A 15,449-nucleotide genomic window follows, 5' to 3' on the forward strand; every position below is an offset into this window, starting at 1 on the left:
GAAATTTTGAGAGAAAGTGGTGGCTTGGTTTATTTTTTTTGGTATAATGGTATATTTAAAAATTTCGGCAAAATAATAGTAGCATCCAACGCAATAAAGTAACATCGCTTGAACATGATAGGACATTCTCATTCTGAATTCAATTTGTATTGAAATATGAATGTCGGTACTCAGTATTACAGTGACAAATGAATTATTTGGGTTCAGTTTGGCGAGGTCGAAAGTTCGTGATTCGGGAATAATTTAGGTATAATTTGAGAATGATTAGGAATTATTCGAACCAGAAATCTCAGTCCAGTAAAAGAGCAAAAAAAAAATCCTAAAAAAAAGTCCTAAAAAAAAATTCGGAAAAAATTCTCGAATAATTCAGAAAATTCGGAAAAAAAATTCTCGAATAATTCAAAAAATTCAGAAAACATTCGTAAAATTCACGAATTATTTGGGTTTAATTCGGTCAAAGTTCAGTTAACTAAATAATTCGGTGTTCGGTTCGACATCACAAAAATAAAAATAAATTATTCGAGTATAATTCGAATATAATTCGCGAATCTTGTAACCACGAGCACAAATATAATACGATTTGAGAAATGTTGGTGCTGAGCTGGTAACTTTCGTGTCGCTGCTTTAAAGAGTTAAAGGTGATAATGTGGTACATCATATTCACATCAGCAAGCCTAGCTAAATTCATTCACTCCGTCCGTCTACAATTAGAGTACGTGTTGCATCTGCCGACTTCATTGTCCAATCCATATTTGTTTATATTTTTTTTATATTCATTTACAAAGAAACAAAATGAGGTAGCTCTTCTATTACCTTCCAAAAGGATCTACCACCTGTCTCTCATACCTATCTGTAATTATGCCTCTTTGTTTAATATGTAACTAGACATCTCATCCTTTTATATATTATCAAAGGTTAGACCTCACATGAACAACGGATTTTTTATTTAACATATGCATTTTGAAGAGACACACATAAGGACGCCGCAGAGTATCCGGATTCGAAGTACTAACACAGTAACACCCAAGTCACGGAGTGCGTATCCTCTGAGATATTTCATATTTTGCGTGACCGACGTGTCCGGTGCCTATTCGGGGATAGCGCAAGGGCCAGTATTATCTGAGCTTTAAGATTCGTGTGAAACGTTTTTGAACAGTTGAGCTTTTCCAGAAAGTCACGCAACATATGAGATATCTCAGAGGATGTAAATTCAGTCACCTACACAAGAGTCAAATGGTCAACAAAATAAATATCATGATTATTTTTCAAACCCATATCTCCACAAAGAGCCACCTGTCCACCACGTGGCAGTCGATTACCCCTTCTTTATTATATGTATATATATTTTTTATTTTGTTGAAAAATGGTTTTGATAAAGATGTTACGATAAAGATGAATCTCTAGCTTGAATTTGAATGGTTTCGTACCGCGCGCATCAAAGTTTGTGTTTTTTAAAATCTAAACATATCCATCCTTAAAATCTACAATTTGTCACCCGCTGATGCGTACCACGACAAATATATATCTTCTTGAAGTTTGAACATTGCGAGAAGTAACACAACAGCTAGGGGTGAAAACGGAGCGGATACGGAGCGGATAATGCTAATACCATATCCGCATCCGTCGGATAATGAGTGGATACGAATACGGATACGGATAGTAAACGGATATCAAAATTCAAAACCAAATCCGCCTTAAACGGATACGGATACGGAACGGATAGTCCACGGATACGGATTCGAATACGGATATAAAACGAATAATGGTCAGATAATTAAGATATATGAACTTCTAAAATACAAATATTAATTAAAACATTAAATATAAATATTAATGAACTTATAAGAGATGAAAGATAATCTATTCATATAATATATATATATCAAATAAGTGTATGGTAACAAAAGATGTTGTGGTGTAGTGGTTTGAAGCTTATTCTTAAGGCATTGAGATGGGAGGACATGGGTTCAAATCCCACCTATAGCAAATATTTATTCCTCTTTTATATGTTTTTGGCCAAACTATCCGAATCCGGATAATCCGGATATCCGCTCCGTTTAGGACTCCGTATCCGAATCCGTATCCGTATCCGGATCTTTTATGGATTTCCGAAAATTATCCGAATCCGTATCCGGGAATTATCCGAATCCAGATTATCCGGATTCGGATTATATCCGGATACGGAGCGGATATCCGCCGGATAATCCGGCTCCGTTTTCACCCCTAACAACAGCACACAATAATTAACATTGTTTTGACTCGGATATATAAAAGGGCCGGTTACAAAGCAATATATATTCTCAGCGAAGAGTACATGAAAAGGTCAGAACTGCATAAATCAAATATTAAACGTACCCTTAACAAATTAACCAGCATAGACAGTGCGACACAATACACTTATTTTGAACATCAAAGGGAAATCAATGCACGAGTCTCATGCTTGATTAAGTATATATGATGTCAATCACTGGTGGTGCTTGGCATCCTTCTTCTCGTGGTGCTCGTGGAATGCAAATCCAGCACCGCCGAGTGCCCCAACAGCTGCAATTTCCTCCTTGGTCCTGTGGCTGTGTGCGTTCTCTGGGTCCTTCTTGGCCTGATGCTTCTCATGCTGGTCAACACAATTAATTTGAGGTTGATTAGTTCAACAACATAATTCACTTAATAATTCAGGACAATTTTCTCACATAAAAAAACAAAAGTTAAATTAGGATAAGCTTTATTTTGTGGGGTCATTTAGACGTCTGAATGATCGCGCTATATGAATAAAAAAATAATAAAATGCAAAATAAATTTGAGGACAGTGTCTATCATTAACTAAAAATACGCAAAATTAATGAAACAAATTTGTACAAATGATCAAAGAGCAATAATTTAGGCTGTAAACTGTACTGATATTATAATATTATGATACATTTTTCCACAACAGTACTATGCCTAAGAGGCATGTACTTAATTTATTTCCCTTTAATCATCTAGTTATTGATCAATTTATCTATATATAGTAATTTACCAACAAAGTTAACTACTCAAGATAATAGCATGATGTATATGTAGCTAAATATACCAGGGCATATGCACCAGGAACAACGGTAGTGACCCCGCCGATCTCCTCCTTGTGCTTGTGGTGCTTCTCCTCCTTTTCATAATCAACGGGACCCTCCTCTTCCTTCTTGTGGTGGAACAAGTGGTGGTGTTTCTCCTCCTCTTGGGCCATTGATATCTAAATCTGTGATTAACTGCTACTTGATTAACTGAATGCTGTTATATATAGGAGATGATGAGTAGATTAGTTGCTGTGGGAAATGATTTAATATGCCAAGGGTTTATATAGGCTGAGAATTTTGGAGGGGGTGGAGGGTAAAGTTACAAAATTGCCCTGAGCAAAGTCATCAGATCATGTATTGATTTTGATTGATGTTAAGTGTTAACAATTAATTATTTGCTTAGAAAATTTTTGATGAGGGTCCCCTAGATAACAACCGCACTAAGAAAGTTGCAAATTAAGATACTTTAAATAGATAAATATCCACATTTTTTTTGATGTGCCGACAACAGATATATTTATTGATAAAAAAGTTTTATACAATTTTTACATATACAAATACTAATTAGAAACTCCGCTTTCTATACAAAGGAGTTACATTCTCATCTCAACCACTTGTCAAGATTCCCTAGTTCTATATTAAATGTTTATTCGCCATTTTTCTATCTCTAGTGCCGTATCGGTGATAAGCCGATGCACCGCTTTCCTTTTCGCCAAGAATAGTCTCCTATTCCTCTCCCTCAAGAGAAGCCATACTCCTGCTGCCCAGATTAGGTTCCAGTGCGAACCTTGTGCATGTTGTTTCCTTCCATTAATCCAGGTTGAGATTATGTCCACCGCGCCCCTAATGGAGATTTTGTACTGTGCCATCAAGCCCCTCCAAAAATTTGCCGCATAGACGCAGTCCCACATGATGTGGTCCCTGGTCTCCACCGAAATTCCAGAGCAAAGGTAACAATCCGTGGGGACCAAACACCCTCTGTACAACAATACCTGTTGAGTTAGAAGTTTATCATCCAACATTTGCCATATAAATATCTTGATCTTCATTGGTACCTTCAACTTCCAAATTTTATTGTTACTCCATGATATAATCCCGCTATGGTGCATTTCTTTGTATGCCGATGCACAGGAAAAAACCCCAGATGGTGTCCATCTCCATTCTCTGACTCCGACAGATATTCGCAATGATGATGTTAGAAAATAGCCAAAGTCGTCAATTCTTTGACAAAAAGGAGGCTTTCTGCCCCAAGGCATCCATTTGAGATACCAATGTCAGTCTGTGCAGCGCTTTTATCGTTTGCGGCCATAGTCCCGTTGGATTATTTTCGACCTTTAAGGCACATATATACTCATTTCCACTTAACAAGGCAGTTAATCCCTCTACACGTGTCATTCCCTTTCCATAGAAAATTCCTCCTCATTTTTTCTGTGTCTAATTATCCCTACAGGAATTTTGAATGCCTGCATGTAGTGTAGCGGCATAGCTGATAATGCCGCTTTCACTAGCGTGATTCTGCTGCCGTAGGATAGAAAGTCGGATGTCCATCCCTCTATTCTCTGTTGTACTGCATGTAGCATTGGTTGGTAGTCAATTTTCCTCAGTTTCCTTACCGATAGGGGTAATCCTAAGTACCTAATCAGTAGTTGTGACAGCTCAGATGCAATGATGAACTTTAATACGTGTATCATGCCTGCCGGTATTGCAATCGGGACGAATGTGCTTTTACTTCAATTAATCTGCAACCCTGTAAGCTCGGCGTAAACATTTAGCACATGCGTTAGGACATTATCATTCTGAATTCAATTTGTATTGAAATACGAATGTCGGTACTCGGTATTATAGTGACAAATGAATTATTCGGGTTCGGTTCGGCGAGGTCGAAAGTTTGTGATTCGGGAATAATTCGAGTATAATTTGGAAATTATTAGAAATTATCCAAATCAGAGATCTTAGTCCAGCAAGAGAGCAAAAAAAATGTTCTGGAAAATATTCGGAAAATTCGAAAAAAAATCTTAAAATTCATGAATTATTCAGGTTTAATTCGGTCAAAGTTTGGCTAACTGAATAATTAAAAAAAAATTATTCGAGTATAATTTGAATATAATTGGCGAATCTTATCACTATAAGCACATATATCATACGATTTGAGAAATGTTGGTGCTACTGGGGTAATTAACTAGCGTGAGCTGCTTTAAAGAATTAAAGGTGATAATGTGGTACAACATATTCACATCAGCAAGCCTAGTAGGGGTGTCAACGGGTACGATAGGGTCGGGTGGAGATATTTTCATATCTATATCCGTTATGATAACGAAAAAAAATCTTTATCCTTACCTGTCTTTTCGAATACGATATGGATCAGATAAACGGATAAAAAAGTGTCATTAACATTTCAATTTGTGATTTCAATAAAATATTTTTCAAAGTAAGAAAAAAAATAATGAATACAACTAATTTGTATTATGAAAATTTAATAAAATACAAAATTTTATTATATCATGTATTATCTTCGTACAAATATATATCTATATATATAATTTTATTTTTAAAAATTATCTTATATGAAAACGGATAAGATAATGGAAAAAAAAATCATTACCCTTACCCTTACCCGTACCCGATTAGCTAACGGGAAAAAAATCTTACCTTTACTCATATTTTCGGATACGATACGGATCATATAAACGGGTAAAAGGGTGCCATTGACACCCCTAAAGCCTAGCTTAGTTCATTCACTCCGTCCGTCTACCATTTGAGTATGTGTTGCATCTGCCGACTTCATTGTCCAATCCATATTAATTTGTTTATATTTTATATTCATTTACCACCGGTCTCTCATACCACCTGTCTCAAAATGAGGTAGCTCTTCTATTACCTCCCAAAAGGATCTACCACCTGTCTCCCATACCTATCTGTAATTATGTCTCTTTGTTTAATATGTAACTAGACATCTCATCCTTTTATATATTATCAAAGGTTGACCTCACATGAACAACGGTTTTTGATGGTCCAGAATTTTTTTAAAAACAATGATTTTGAAATTTAAAAAAAAAAAACGTAAATAATTTAAAAAAATATAAAATTTAGTCTCCAAGTACAATTTAATATAGATATCAACTTGAACGATTCGGGTTGACGTTTTGAACTTTGAAACTAGAGATATGAACACAAATTAAAACACTTACATTAATTTGTAAAATATGGTAGGCTTACTCGTATAAATTCTGGAATGAACCAAAAAAAATTTGGACCGTCTATCTAGTGGGAGAGGGGGGTGTCCGACGCCCATCGGACCACTTTTGTGTTCGATGGATTCTCTTCACTGTCGGATCTACTTTAGAATTCGCGCTCTCAATTTCGCGTCTGCTTTAAAATCCGTATACAAATTCTAAAGTAGATCTGACGGTGAGAGAACCCATCGAACACAAAAGTGATCCGATGGCCATCGGACAGCCCCCTCTTCCCTATCTAGTCATGATATTCAGATATTTTGTAAGACCAAAACTTGTCGTTAAAATTTAACGGAAATTTTTTCGGAAGGGTAAAATACGTATTTATATGCTCTCCGTTAACCCTTTCTTCCAACCGTCCCCTGTGAGATACAACCAATCAGTGACGTTACCACTCCGCCTCTCGTTGCGCTCGCGATTGCTCGTTGCCTCAAGCATCGTGAAATCGGTGAGATTCAGCAGGAGTTTATTTGGTAAAGGCGGGGCCAATTTATGTCCAGCGACAGCCCTTCATCCTCCTTTTCTGTGTTCCGACTCGCCACTTCCACACTTCCAATCATAGCTATGAAGAGGAAAAAGGAAGGTGGAAGGGGTCCGACGATATGACCGAAGCGAGCTTCCAATCCAGCCGGTGCGGTTGTTCACGCAAGTAACCAGGTACTCTCTTCTTATTCCCCATTATCGTCGTCCAATTTTAGTATACGGTGTATATAGAGATGTGTTGCGCACCACATATTTGACGTGATTGACTATTGTTACGTCTAATTGATGAAGCAAGTTAGCAAAGTAGCTCTCTTTGTTCTCATTCAATCAGTTTAGTACATACTAATTTTATGAAAATTGGTTATTTTTCTTAGTACTGGTAACCATCAGAATTGGATTTTTTTTTTTCGTTGTTGGTCAGATTTGGGATAATATCAAATTGATATCTAATTGAAATTCAACGTGCAACTAAGTATCATACTGGGAATGATACTAACAGTGTTCTTGGGATTGCAATGGAGCTTGGGTCAGTAATTTTCACAAAAAATAAAAGCTTCCTAAGTGTGATCCACAAGGGCATTCTGGTATTTTTGAAGACTTGTTTCAACTAAAAAAATGTCATTTTCTTTCTTAATTAAGAAAATAGTTGAACGTCTCTCATGTGTCTCAGTTTGTTGCGGATATATGCAAATGATAACTCCTTGGCTTTTGTATTTGATGGAATCAATTTTGTGGCGTATGATTACTGATAGTATGCATATTCTATGGTGACTCTTTTGAGAATAACTCCATTTGAAATTATAAGTTCCTCACTTATGGGATAAATTATATATATATTTTTTTTCTTCCAGTTATTTATTGCCAGCATCCCTTGCCTAATATTTCTTTGTTCATATGGGGGTTTTATTGGAATATGGTTTGGACTAATAGTCTACATGATATTTAAGGACTTTTGCAACTACCAGAAGGTAATAATTTAATTGGTCCTTTAGTTCGATAAAAATGGAGAACCTCCATATTGAGGAAGTCGATTTTGACCAATTCTCCTCTTCCTCTGGCGATGATGTTCCCCTTTACTTGAGATTGCTATTGACTCATCCATCCATATCCAAGAGTGGAATTCGTGTGCATGGGCCAGAGCAGGTGGTTTCCCCTTATGAGGTTAGCATTTTTCTTAGCCTTATATATCGCTACCAACATATCGTAGGGGTTATCTGTATGAATTGTGAAGACAGGTTTTCAAATTTGTATAGGATGTCAATAATTAATTGATGTAATTGAGACCAATATGTTAATTATCTAAGAAAAAAATGGTATATGCCCTGTACATGGTTCATTGTCATCACTGTTACAGCTCAAGTAGTTTTTTTACTAATCACTGTATAAATCCAAACGTGATAAAGCTAAATCGTTTAAATTTTTAATAGTGAATTGTAAATTGATATTCAAAACACTCTAAAATTTATATGCCTAATATATTTTTATTTTTATTTTTGACGTGTCATATTAAGTAGAATATCAGGCATTAAACATATTGTTTGGCAGGACAAGATTTAGTGATGACAGCCATCATAATTCAATGAAATAAAAAGATAAATAATTCAATGAAACAGAGCTTGCGAATATTGAAATTAAAGTTTTCGCAATTTAATTTAAATTGATATTAACTGTTCTGAACGTTTATGTCTGTTCAAGATGGTAAGTACAAATTATCTCACAAAATTTGATAAGCGTTCCATTTAGATGTCATCCGTTTTGGACGAAACCAAACTGGAATTCTCTGACTTGTTTCAGTTTAATTGTTCCATACAATTTAGTCCATTCAAAACGGATGCTCCAGAAATCAACATATCTCAAAAATATACTTTACTTAACTATTAGATTATTACAACTCTATAGCTTCGTAAAGTCTTGTTGACTTTTAGGTTTTTCGAATGAATCTTGTAATTCAGCATTTCATGAACCTTAGTTATTCATTATAAATCTTGTAATTAAAGTCCTGAACCTATCTTTGGTTCTTCATTATAGATCTTGTAATTAGAACTTTGAACCTGCACACTTACTCACTCATATAAATAGTTAAATTCAATTAATGTATGTTTTGTAAATTTAGTCAAACAAAGTATTAGAAGATTGCATACAACCAACAATAGTGCCTATTTGACTAATCAATTTTATTTTTTACACAGTGGCACGCTTTTATACAAGATCTAGGATAGAGTATCTGTGTCATTTTTTTTAAAATATTTACAACAATTTTTTTTCTATCCGTTACACCTTAAATCGGAAGGGAAATCGATCCTATTAATTACAAGCAGTGTTGTAAATAACGGTATTCGCTCGTCGAACGGACAGGGTACTGCCTCAAGTTAATTTTGTTAGTAAATTACATAGGATTTTGACTTAGGTTTTACCTCGTTTTCTCAACTTTATTTTTAATTAATTAATGAAACATGTTACTATTGCCCCAAGATTGTGTTTTAGTGCAGGAACCATGCTTTGATATATATTTTATTTGATCATTGTTTAGTCTTTTGTTGTTCGATTGCTTTTGCGCTTTATGTTCGATCTTACTTGATTTTGTTTATTAGTCTAGACTGCCACTGTGAGGGCTACACATGGAAGTTAGTCACTATTAGGCTAATCAGATCAAGATAAGGGAGAATAAAAATACTATATTAGTGGTGGAGACCTTAGCCAGAGATACCATTAATTGGATCAACAAGAGTATACATGAAAGTCTCGACATTCGCAGACAGATCCTTGCACTAATCAAGTCAAGTCCTAACAGGAAGTCTTGGTTAGTAGCGTGGCTGTGCAATGCTAGCAGTAGTCACTATGTTTGGATTAGAAGCCCTCATACAATAACTAAAAACCAACATCAAATAAAATAAGAGTCGAAGTGGATTGAAGTAACAACAGTGTGTCAAAACCCTAGGATTTTACATCTCCAATTTATCTATTCTATTTACTTTTAATTTTCGTCAAGTAAAAATTCGATCTCTGGTTCAACAACAACTCTTTGATTTCAGATTTTGTCTGGCCTTTTGAAGAATTGTGATTTAATTGCTCAAGATCTTAAATCTTATTTCTTGCAAATCGACACTCGTTTATACTATTCAATATTATTATACGCTTGTAATATGATCAAGCATATATTAAACACTATATTTTACATATTTATCAGATAAGTCATAAGTGATGTGCTGCCTTGATTGTTAATGAATTCTATATTTAACAATACTGTGGTTTGTGGCCTGTTTCCACTTAAGCCGGAATCGAATCCTCTGTCCCCAGAGTCATTGTCAGTGGACCCCCAGTTCAAAAATTAAAAGTGACTGGCACTACACAGCAGAGACTGAGGGGTAGGAAATTCCTGCACCGGCAGGTGATTTCATTCCACTTAAGCCTTCGTCCGTCCGACTCGAAAAATTTCATACCTAGGTTTATTTTCATTTTTCCCTCCAAAGTTTTCATTTCACGCCCCCCTTTCTTCCTCTCTCTCACTCGCCAAGCCTAGACTCAAATCGAAACCGGCACCCAAATCCAAATCGACCCCGTCGCCCCCAATCCAAATCGAAACCGCGTAACCTAGATCGGTGTCTCCCTTCCCTCTCACTCTCTCTTCCTGGTGCGATTTTGCATCGCCCTCCCTCTTTTTCCCTGTTAATTACGCAAACCCGGTTGGGGCTTCATTGGGTCCTTCGGCTGTGCTTGCGAAGCTCGGAGACCACGCTCAATTCCCTCTTGGTACCAAGCTCAGAAGCAAGGTGGAGGAGAACGATCAATTCCCTCTTGGTACCACGCTGAGCCGAAGTTGAAAACTATCTGGTAAATTTACCTTTTTTCAAAGTTATTTCCCCTTCTCTCTTTAACCATGATTCTTCTACTGGTAATTGGCAGTAGTAATTACTTCCATTTTAATTGCATTAGTAGTTGATTTTATTATCGCAATCACCATTTAGAGAAGATAATAACATCATTTCAGTAATTCCATCCATATCACTGGATAGGTGATTTATGTACTGTTAGTGCTATTTTTCAGTCCATTTGCAAATCAAATGTTTCTGCGTTTCAGGTATGGTTAATTTTTCATGGTTTTAGTTTCCCCTTTTGCAGGGACAAGGATATATTGGATCTTTCACAATAAAAAATTTCTTAAAAGAAGAAAGACAAAAGATAGTGCATTGATCCCTCTCTTTTTCTTGTTTTCTTTGCATTGTGGATTCAGATCAGATCATGGCAATTATGTCTCAATACATGCTGTTGGATAACCATCATAATGAAACCCAACCGTTGTGGCAAGATTCAACAGCCTAAGGTGCTTTTAATATATGCACTTTGGATGTTTTATGCAATATAATGGGTAAATTGCATCGGAGGTCACTAAACTTTGCTCTTTGTTACGAATTGGTCACTCAAGTTTGATTTGTTTCTCAGTAGCCACTGAATTTTGTATTAGTTTCGATTAAGTCACTTTATCACATTTTTCATCAAAAAAATTGACGTGGCGTCCACCTCATCATGAATGATAACTTATGTAATTTCTTTTGGAGACATGAAACATTCCCTCCACTTACCTCCCTTCTTTCCCTTCTTTTTTTCCGTGTGACTCTACTTCTCTTCTCCCCTCTTTCTCTACGCGGACTCCAAGTCAAAAAAAAAATTTCACGTTTTTTTCTTTTTCTCTTTCTCCCAGCAACTCTGTCTCTTTCTTCTCTTTATTCAAAACTAAAAAGAGCACCAAAAGATAAAATTAAAAAAATAATAGTAGATTATCTACCTACCCTCTCCTTTTCGTTTCTTGAAAATTGAAAAGATGAAGGACCAAAAGACTAATATATGCACAAAAGATCAAAAGACTAAAATTTCAGAAAGTTGTGCATTGCAAAGTGTCATAGCCTCACTTATTACAAAGGCCATTAAATATCTGTGTTACTGGAACTTGTGTTTGTCAGCCTGGATATGAAAAGGGTTTGATCCAAAATCATAGTTATGATAATTTTTTGTCTCTTGGTGTGAGAGAAGAAAGGGTTGCTGGGAGAAAGAGAAGAGCGTGATTTTTTTTTTTTTTTGACCTGGAGTCCAGGAGAGGGGAGAAGAGACGTAGAGGCAGAAAGAAAAAAGAAAGGAAGGGAGACAAGAGAAGTAATTTTTTGGAAATATTTCATGTCTCCAAAAGAAATTACACAAGTTATCATTCGTGATGAGGTGGATGCCACATCAATTTTTTAGATGGAAAATATGACAAAGTGATTTAATTGAAACTAATACAAAGTTCAGTGGCTACTGAGGAACAAATTAAACTTGAGTGACCAATTCGTAACAAAAAGCAAAGTTTAGTGACCTCCGATGCAATTTACCCCAATATAATGGATATTTCAATTAAGATAAGTTCGATTTCTTTGCAATATAATAGATATTTGCGTAATTTAATGTTGCCAATACCATAGGTTTTTGCGGCATCTTGGTGAGCATCTGCATTTGCCTGTGTATGGCGTGGTAGATTCAGATCCTTGCGGATTTGATGCTTTGACGACATACCGTTTTGGTTCAATGGTACCATTTCATTTTAATTTTAAACATTAAAATAATAGTGCTTCTGTTACTGAATTTTGGCAACTAGTTGCATTTGTAGTAGATTGTATTCTTTTTTGTCTATCATTCTGGCATTATATCTCCAAGAATGATTGAATTGTTACTGAATTTTGGCAACTAGTTGCATTTATCGTATCATGCAACTCTTACAATTTCAAAATATATTAAATTGTTCAATTTCCTTCTATTAATTAATTTATCCATTGTTTTTATTTTCTTGTTTTCCTTTGAATGGCACGCAATTTAATGGTTGCAAAAAATGCACTAAAAAACTATCACTACAATAACAAAAAGTATTCATAGTCTAATAACTAGCAGTAGAAAGTCTATTTTGTTTTTATTCCTTTTTTTTCTTAGAAAATTTGTTTCTTAGTAATGAGAGAGATGTGTATTATATATAATGACAGGTATGTGGAGGAGAGGAGGTGGAGAGTGACATGGCTGGTTGCCAGTGCATGGTTAGCCGGATGGGTACAACAAGGAGGCGGCAGCGACAAACAATGGTGGCCGGGTATCGCAAGGTGGTTCAGGGACCGGTTCTTCTATCAATTTATTTGGCCAAGGACCAGAAATTTAATTTGGTATGATTGTGGAGTTTTGTCAATTCAGCTGTCTAGATAAAGTATATAAATATTATCTGCCCTTTCTTTTAAACTTAATTAGGTTCTATATATGGTGATTATTATAGAGGTGAATTTATGCATTCATTGGCTTTAATGATTTGCAAGGTGCTCTTGGATTTTTCAAAGGAGAAAGAGAGGGTATGTAACTTCTAATTATCTCATGATCTTGTGTAGATTGGCTTGAAGCAGACTTAGATTTATTTAGATTGAGCTATGGGCTTTGCTGAAAGCGTTGAACAGAAAAATGGGCCTTATGTTAGCCTCGTATTGTTTGCACTGGGATCAATTTATTATTTAATAGAATAAATTTCCACAGGATGTTTTTTTTTTCTTTTTTTCTTTCTTTCTTTCTTTTCTTATAAAATTTTCATGCTGTTCAAGTGTTCTGAACTTCTGATCAATGACCAGCTACAGATACAGGAACATAAATTTACATGTTACGATAAAGATGAATCTCTAGCTTGAATTTGAATGGTTTCGTACCGCATCAAAGTTTGTGTTGTGAAAATCTAAACATATCCATCCTTAAAATCTACAATTTGTCACCCGCTGATGCGTACGACTACAAATATATATCTTTTTGAAGCTTGAACATTGTGAAAAGTAACACAACAGCACACAATAAATAACATTGATTTGACTCGGATATATAAAAGGGCCAGTTACAAAGCAATATTCTCAGCAAAGAGTACATGAAAAGGGCAGAACTGCATAAATCAAATACTAAACCCTTACCAAATTAACCAGCATAGACAGTGCGACACAATACACTTATTTTAAACATCAAAGGGAAATCAAGTACACAATGAAAAATAATTGAAGACAGATGCACGAGTCTCATGCTTGATTAAGTATATATGATGTCAATCACTGGTGGTGCTTGGCATCCTTCTTCTCGTCGTGCTCGTGGAATGCAAATCCCGCACCGCCGAGTGCCCCAACAGCTGCAATCTCCTCCTTGGTCTTGTGGCTGTGTGCGTTCTCTGGGTCCTTCTTGGCCTGTTGCTTCTCATGCTGGTCAACACAATTAATTTGAGGTTAATTAGTTCAACAAGATAATTCACTTAATAATTGAGGATAATTTTCTCACATAAAAAAAAAAATATTAAATTAGGATAAGCTTTTTTTGCGGGGTCATTTAGACGTCTGAATGAAGCGCTATATGAATAAAAAAATAATAAAATGCAACATAAATTTGAGGACAGTGTCTATCATTAACTAAAAATATGCAAAATTAATGAAACAAATTTGTACAAATGATCAAAGAACAATAATTTAGGTTGTAAACTGTACTGATATTATAATATTATGATACATTTTTCCACAACAGTACTATGCCTAAGAGGTATGTACTTAATATATTTCCCGTTAATCATCTAGTTATTGATCAATTTATCTATATATAGTAATTTACCAACAAAGTTAATTAACTACTCAAGATAATAGCATGCTGTATATGTAGCTAAATATACCAGGGCATATGCACCAGGAGCAACGGTAGTGAGCCCGCCGATCTCCTCCTTGTGCTTGTGCTGCTTCTCCTCCTTTTCATAATCAACGGGACCCTCATCTTCCTTGTGGTGGAACAAGTGGTGGTGTTTCTGCTCCTCTTGGGCCATTGATATCTAAATCTGTGATTAACTGCTACTTGATTAACTGAATGCTGTTATATATAGGAGATGATGAGTAGATTAGTTGCTGTGGGAAATGATGCAATATGCCAAGGGTTTATATAGGCTGAGAATTTTGGAGGGGGTGGAGGGTAACGTTACAAAATTGCCCTGAGCAAAGTCATCAGATCATGTATTGATTTTGTTTATTGTGAGCCTTGATTGATGTTAAGTGTTAACAATTAATTATTTGCTTAGAAAAATTTGGATGAGGGTCCCCTAGATAACAACCGCACCAAGAAATTTGCAAATTAATATACTTTTAATAGATAAATATCCACATTTCAGGGCATCATTCTGACATCTCAAATCGATGATACCCAGGCCTCCGTTGACCTTTAAGGCACATACTCATTCCCACTTAACAAGGCAATTAACCCCTCTACACGTGTCATTCACTTTTCATACAAAATTCATCCTCATTTTGTCTCCGTCTCTAATTACCCCTACAGGAATTTTCAATGCCTGCATGTAGTGTAGCGACATAGCTGATAATACTGCTTTGACTAGCGTGATTCTGCCATTGTAGGATAGAAAGTTGGATGTCCATCCCTCTATTCTCCGTTGTACTGTCTGTAGCATTGGTTGGTAGTCAATTTTCCTCGGTTTCCTTACCGATAGGGGTAATCCTAAGTTCCTAATCGGTAGCTGTGACGGCTCAGATGCAATGATGGACTGTAATACGTGTATCATGCCTGCTGGTATCGCAATCGGGACGAATGTGCTTTTACTTCGATTAATCTGCAACCCCGTAAGCTCGGCGTAAACATTTAGCACATGTGTTAGGACATTATC

The 15,449-nt window shown here is 35.8% G+C and overlaps 3 protein-coding genes across 4 annotated transcripts in view; 1 reads left to right on the forward strand and 2 right to left on the reverse strand.

Moving 5' to 3' along the window:
• Positions 1-13,302, forward strand: part of LOC144566219 (uncharacterized) — a 47,475-nt gene extending 34,173 nt beyond the window's left edge. The window contains exons 1-4 of one of the 2 annotated variants that reach the window (XR_013515159.1): positions 7,937-10,594; positions 10,995-11,084; positions 12,217-12,322; positions 12,769-12,907. Coding sequence is in view for 1 of the 2 variants with exons in the window: in XM_078316176.1 (XP_078172302.1) it covers positions 12,769-12,948 (180 nt within the window). In the remaining variant the exon portion in view is untranslated. Of the gene's footprint in view, positions 1-7,936; positions 10,595-10,994; positions 11,085-12,216; positions 12,323-12,768 lie in introns of those variants that run through there. The other variant, XM_078316176.1, reaches the window with a different exon arrangement.
• On the reverse strand, positions 2,281-3,307 carry LOC144566222 (abscisic stress-ripening protein 2-like). Its single transcript, XM_078316180.1, has 2 exons — positions 3,068-3,307; positions 2,281-2,611 (listed from the first exon to the last, which is right to left on the reverse strand). Exons 1-2 carry the CDS (start codon positions 3,215-3,217, stop codon positions 2,465-2,467), a joined length of 297 nt encoding a protein of 98 aa, XP_078172306.1. The 5' UTR covers positions 3,218-3,307; the 3' UTR covers positions 2,281-2,464.
• Positions 13,303-13,597: 295 nt separating the features above from the next.
• On the reverse strand, positions 13,598-14,727 carry LOC144566226 (abscisic stress-ripening protein 2-like). The gene is made up of 2 exons (XM_078316183.1): positions 14,457-14,727; positions 13,598-13,998 (listed from the first exon to the last, which is right to left on the reverse strand). The coding sequence occupies exons 1-2, from the start codon at positions 14,601-14,603 to the stop codon at positions 13,852-13,854; spliced, it is 294 nt and encodes a 97-aa protein (XP_078172309.1). The 5' UTR covers positions 14,604-14,727; the 3' UTR covers positions 13,598-13,851.
• Positions 14,728-15,449: the final 722 nt, after the last annotated feature.

This window comes from Carex rostrata, chromosome 15 (genome assembly GCF_964058835.1).
Source record: "Carex rostrata chromosome 15, lpCarRost1.2, whole genome shotgun sequence".
Taxonomy (NCBI): domain Eukaryota; kingdom Viridiplantae; phylum Streptophyta; class Magnoliopsida; order Poales; family Cyperaceae; genus Carex; species Carex rostrata.

What these genes read in the sequence shown, in the direction of transcription:
- LOC144566222 (XM_078316180.1), bottom strand. Translation starts at nt 3,217, where the DNA reads ATGGCCCAAGAGGAGGAGAAACACCACCACTTGTTCCACCACAAGAAG. An exon ending in TTCCTGGTGCATATGCCCTG is followed by an intron (nt 2,612 to 3,067) that starts GTATATTTAGCT and finishes TGTGTTGACCAG; the next exon opens with CATGAGAAGCATCAGGCCAA.
- LOC144566226 (XM_078316183.1), bottom strand. Translation starts at nt 14,603, where the DNA reads ATGGCCCAAGAGGAGCAGAAACACCACCACTTGTTCCACCACAAGGAA. An exon ending in CTCCTGGTGCATATGCCCTG is followed by an intron (nt 13,999 to 14,456) that starts GTATATTTAGCT and finishes TGTGTTGACCAG; the next exon opens with CATGAGAAGCAACAGGCCAA.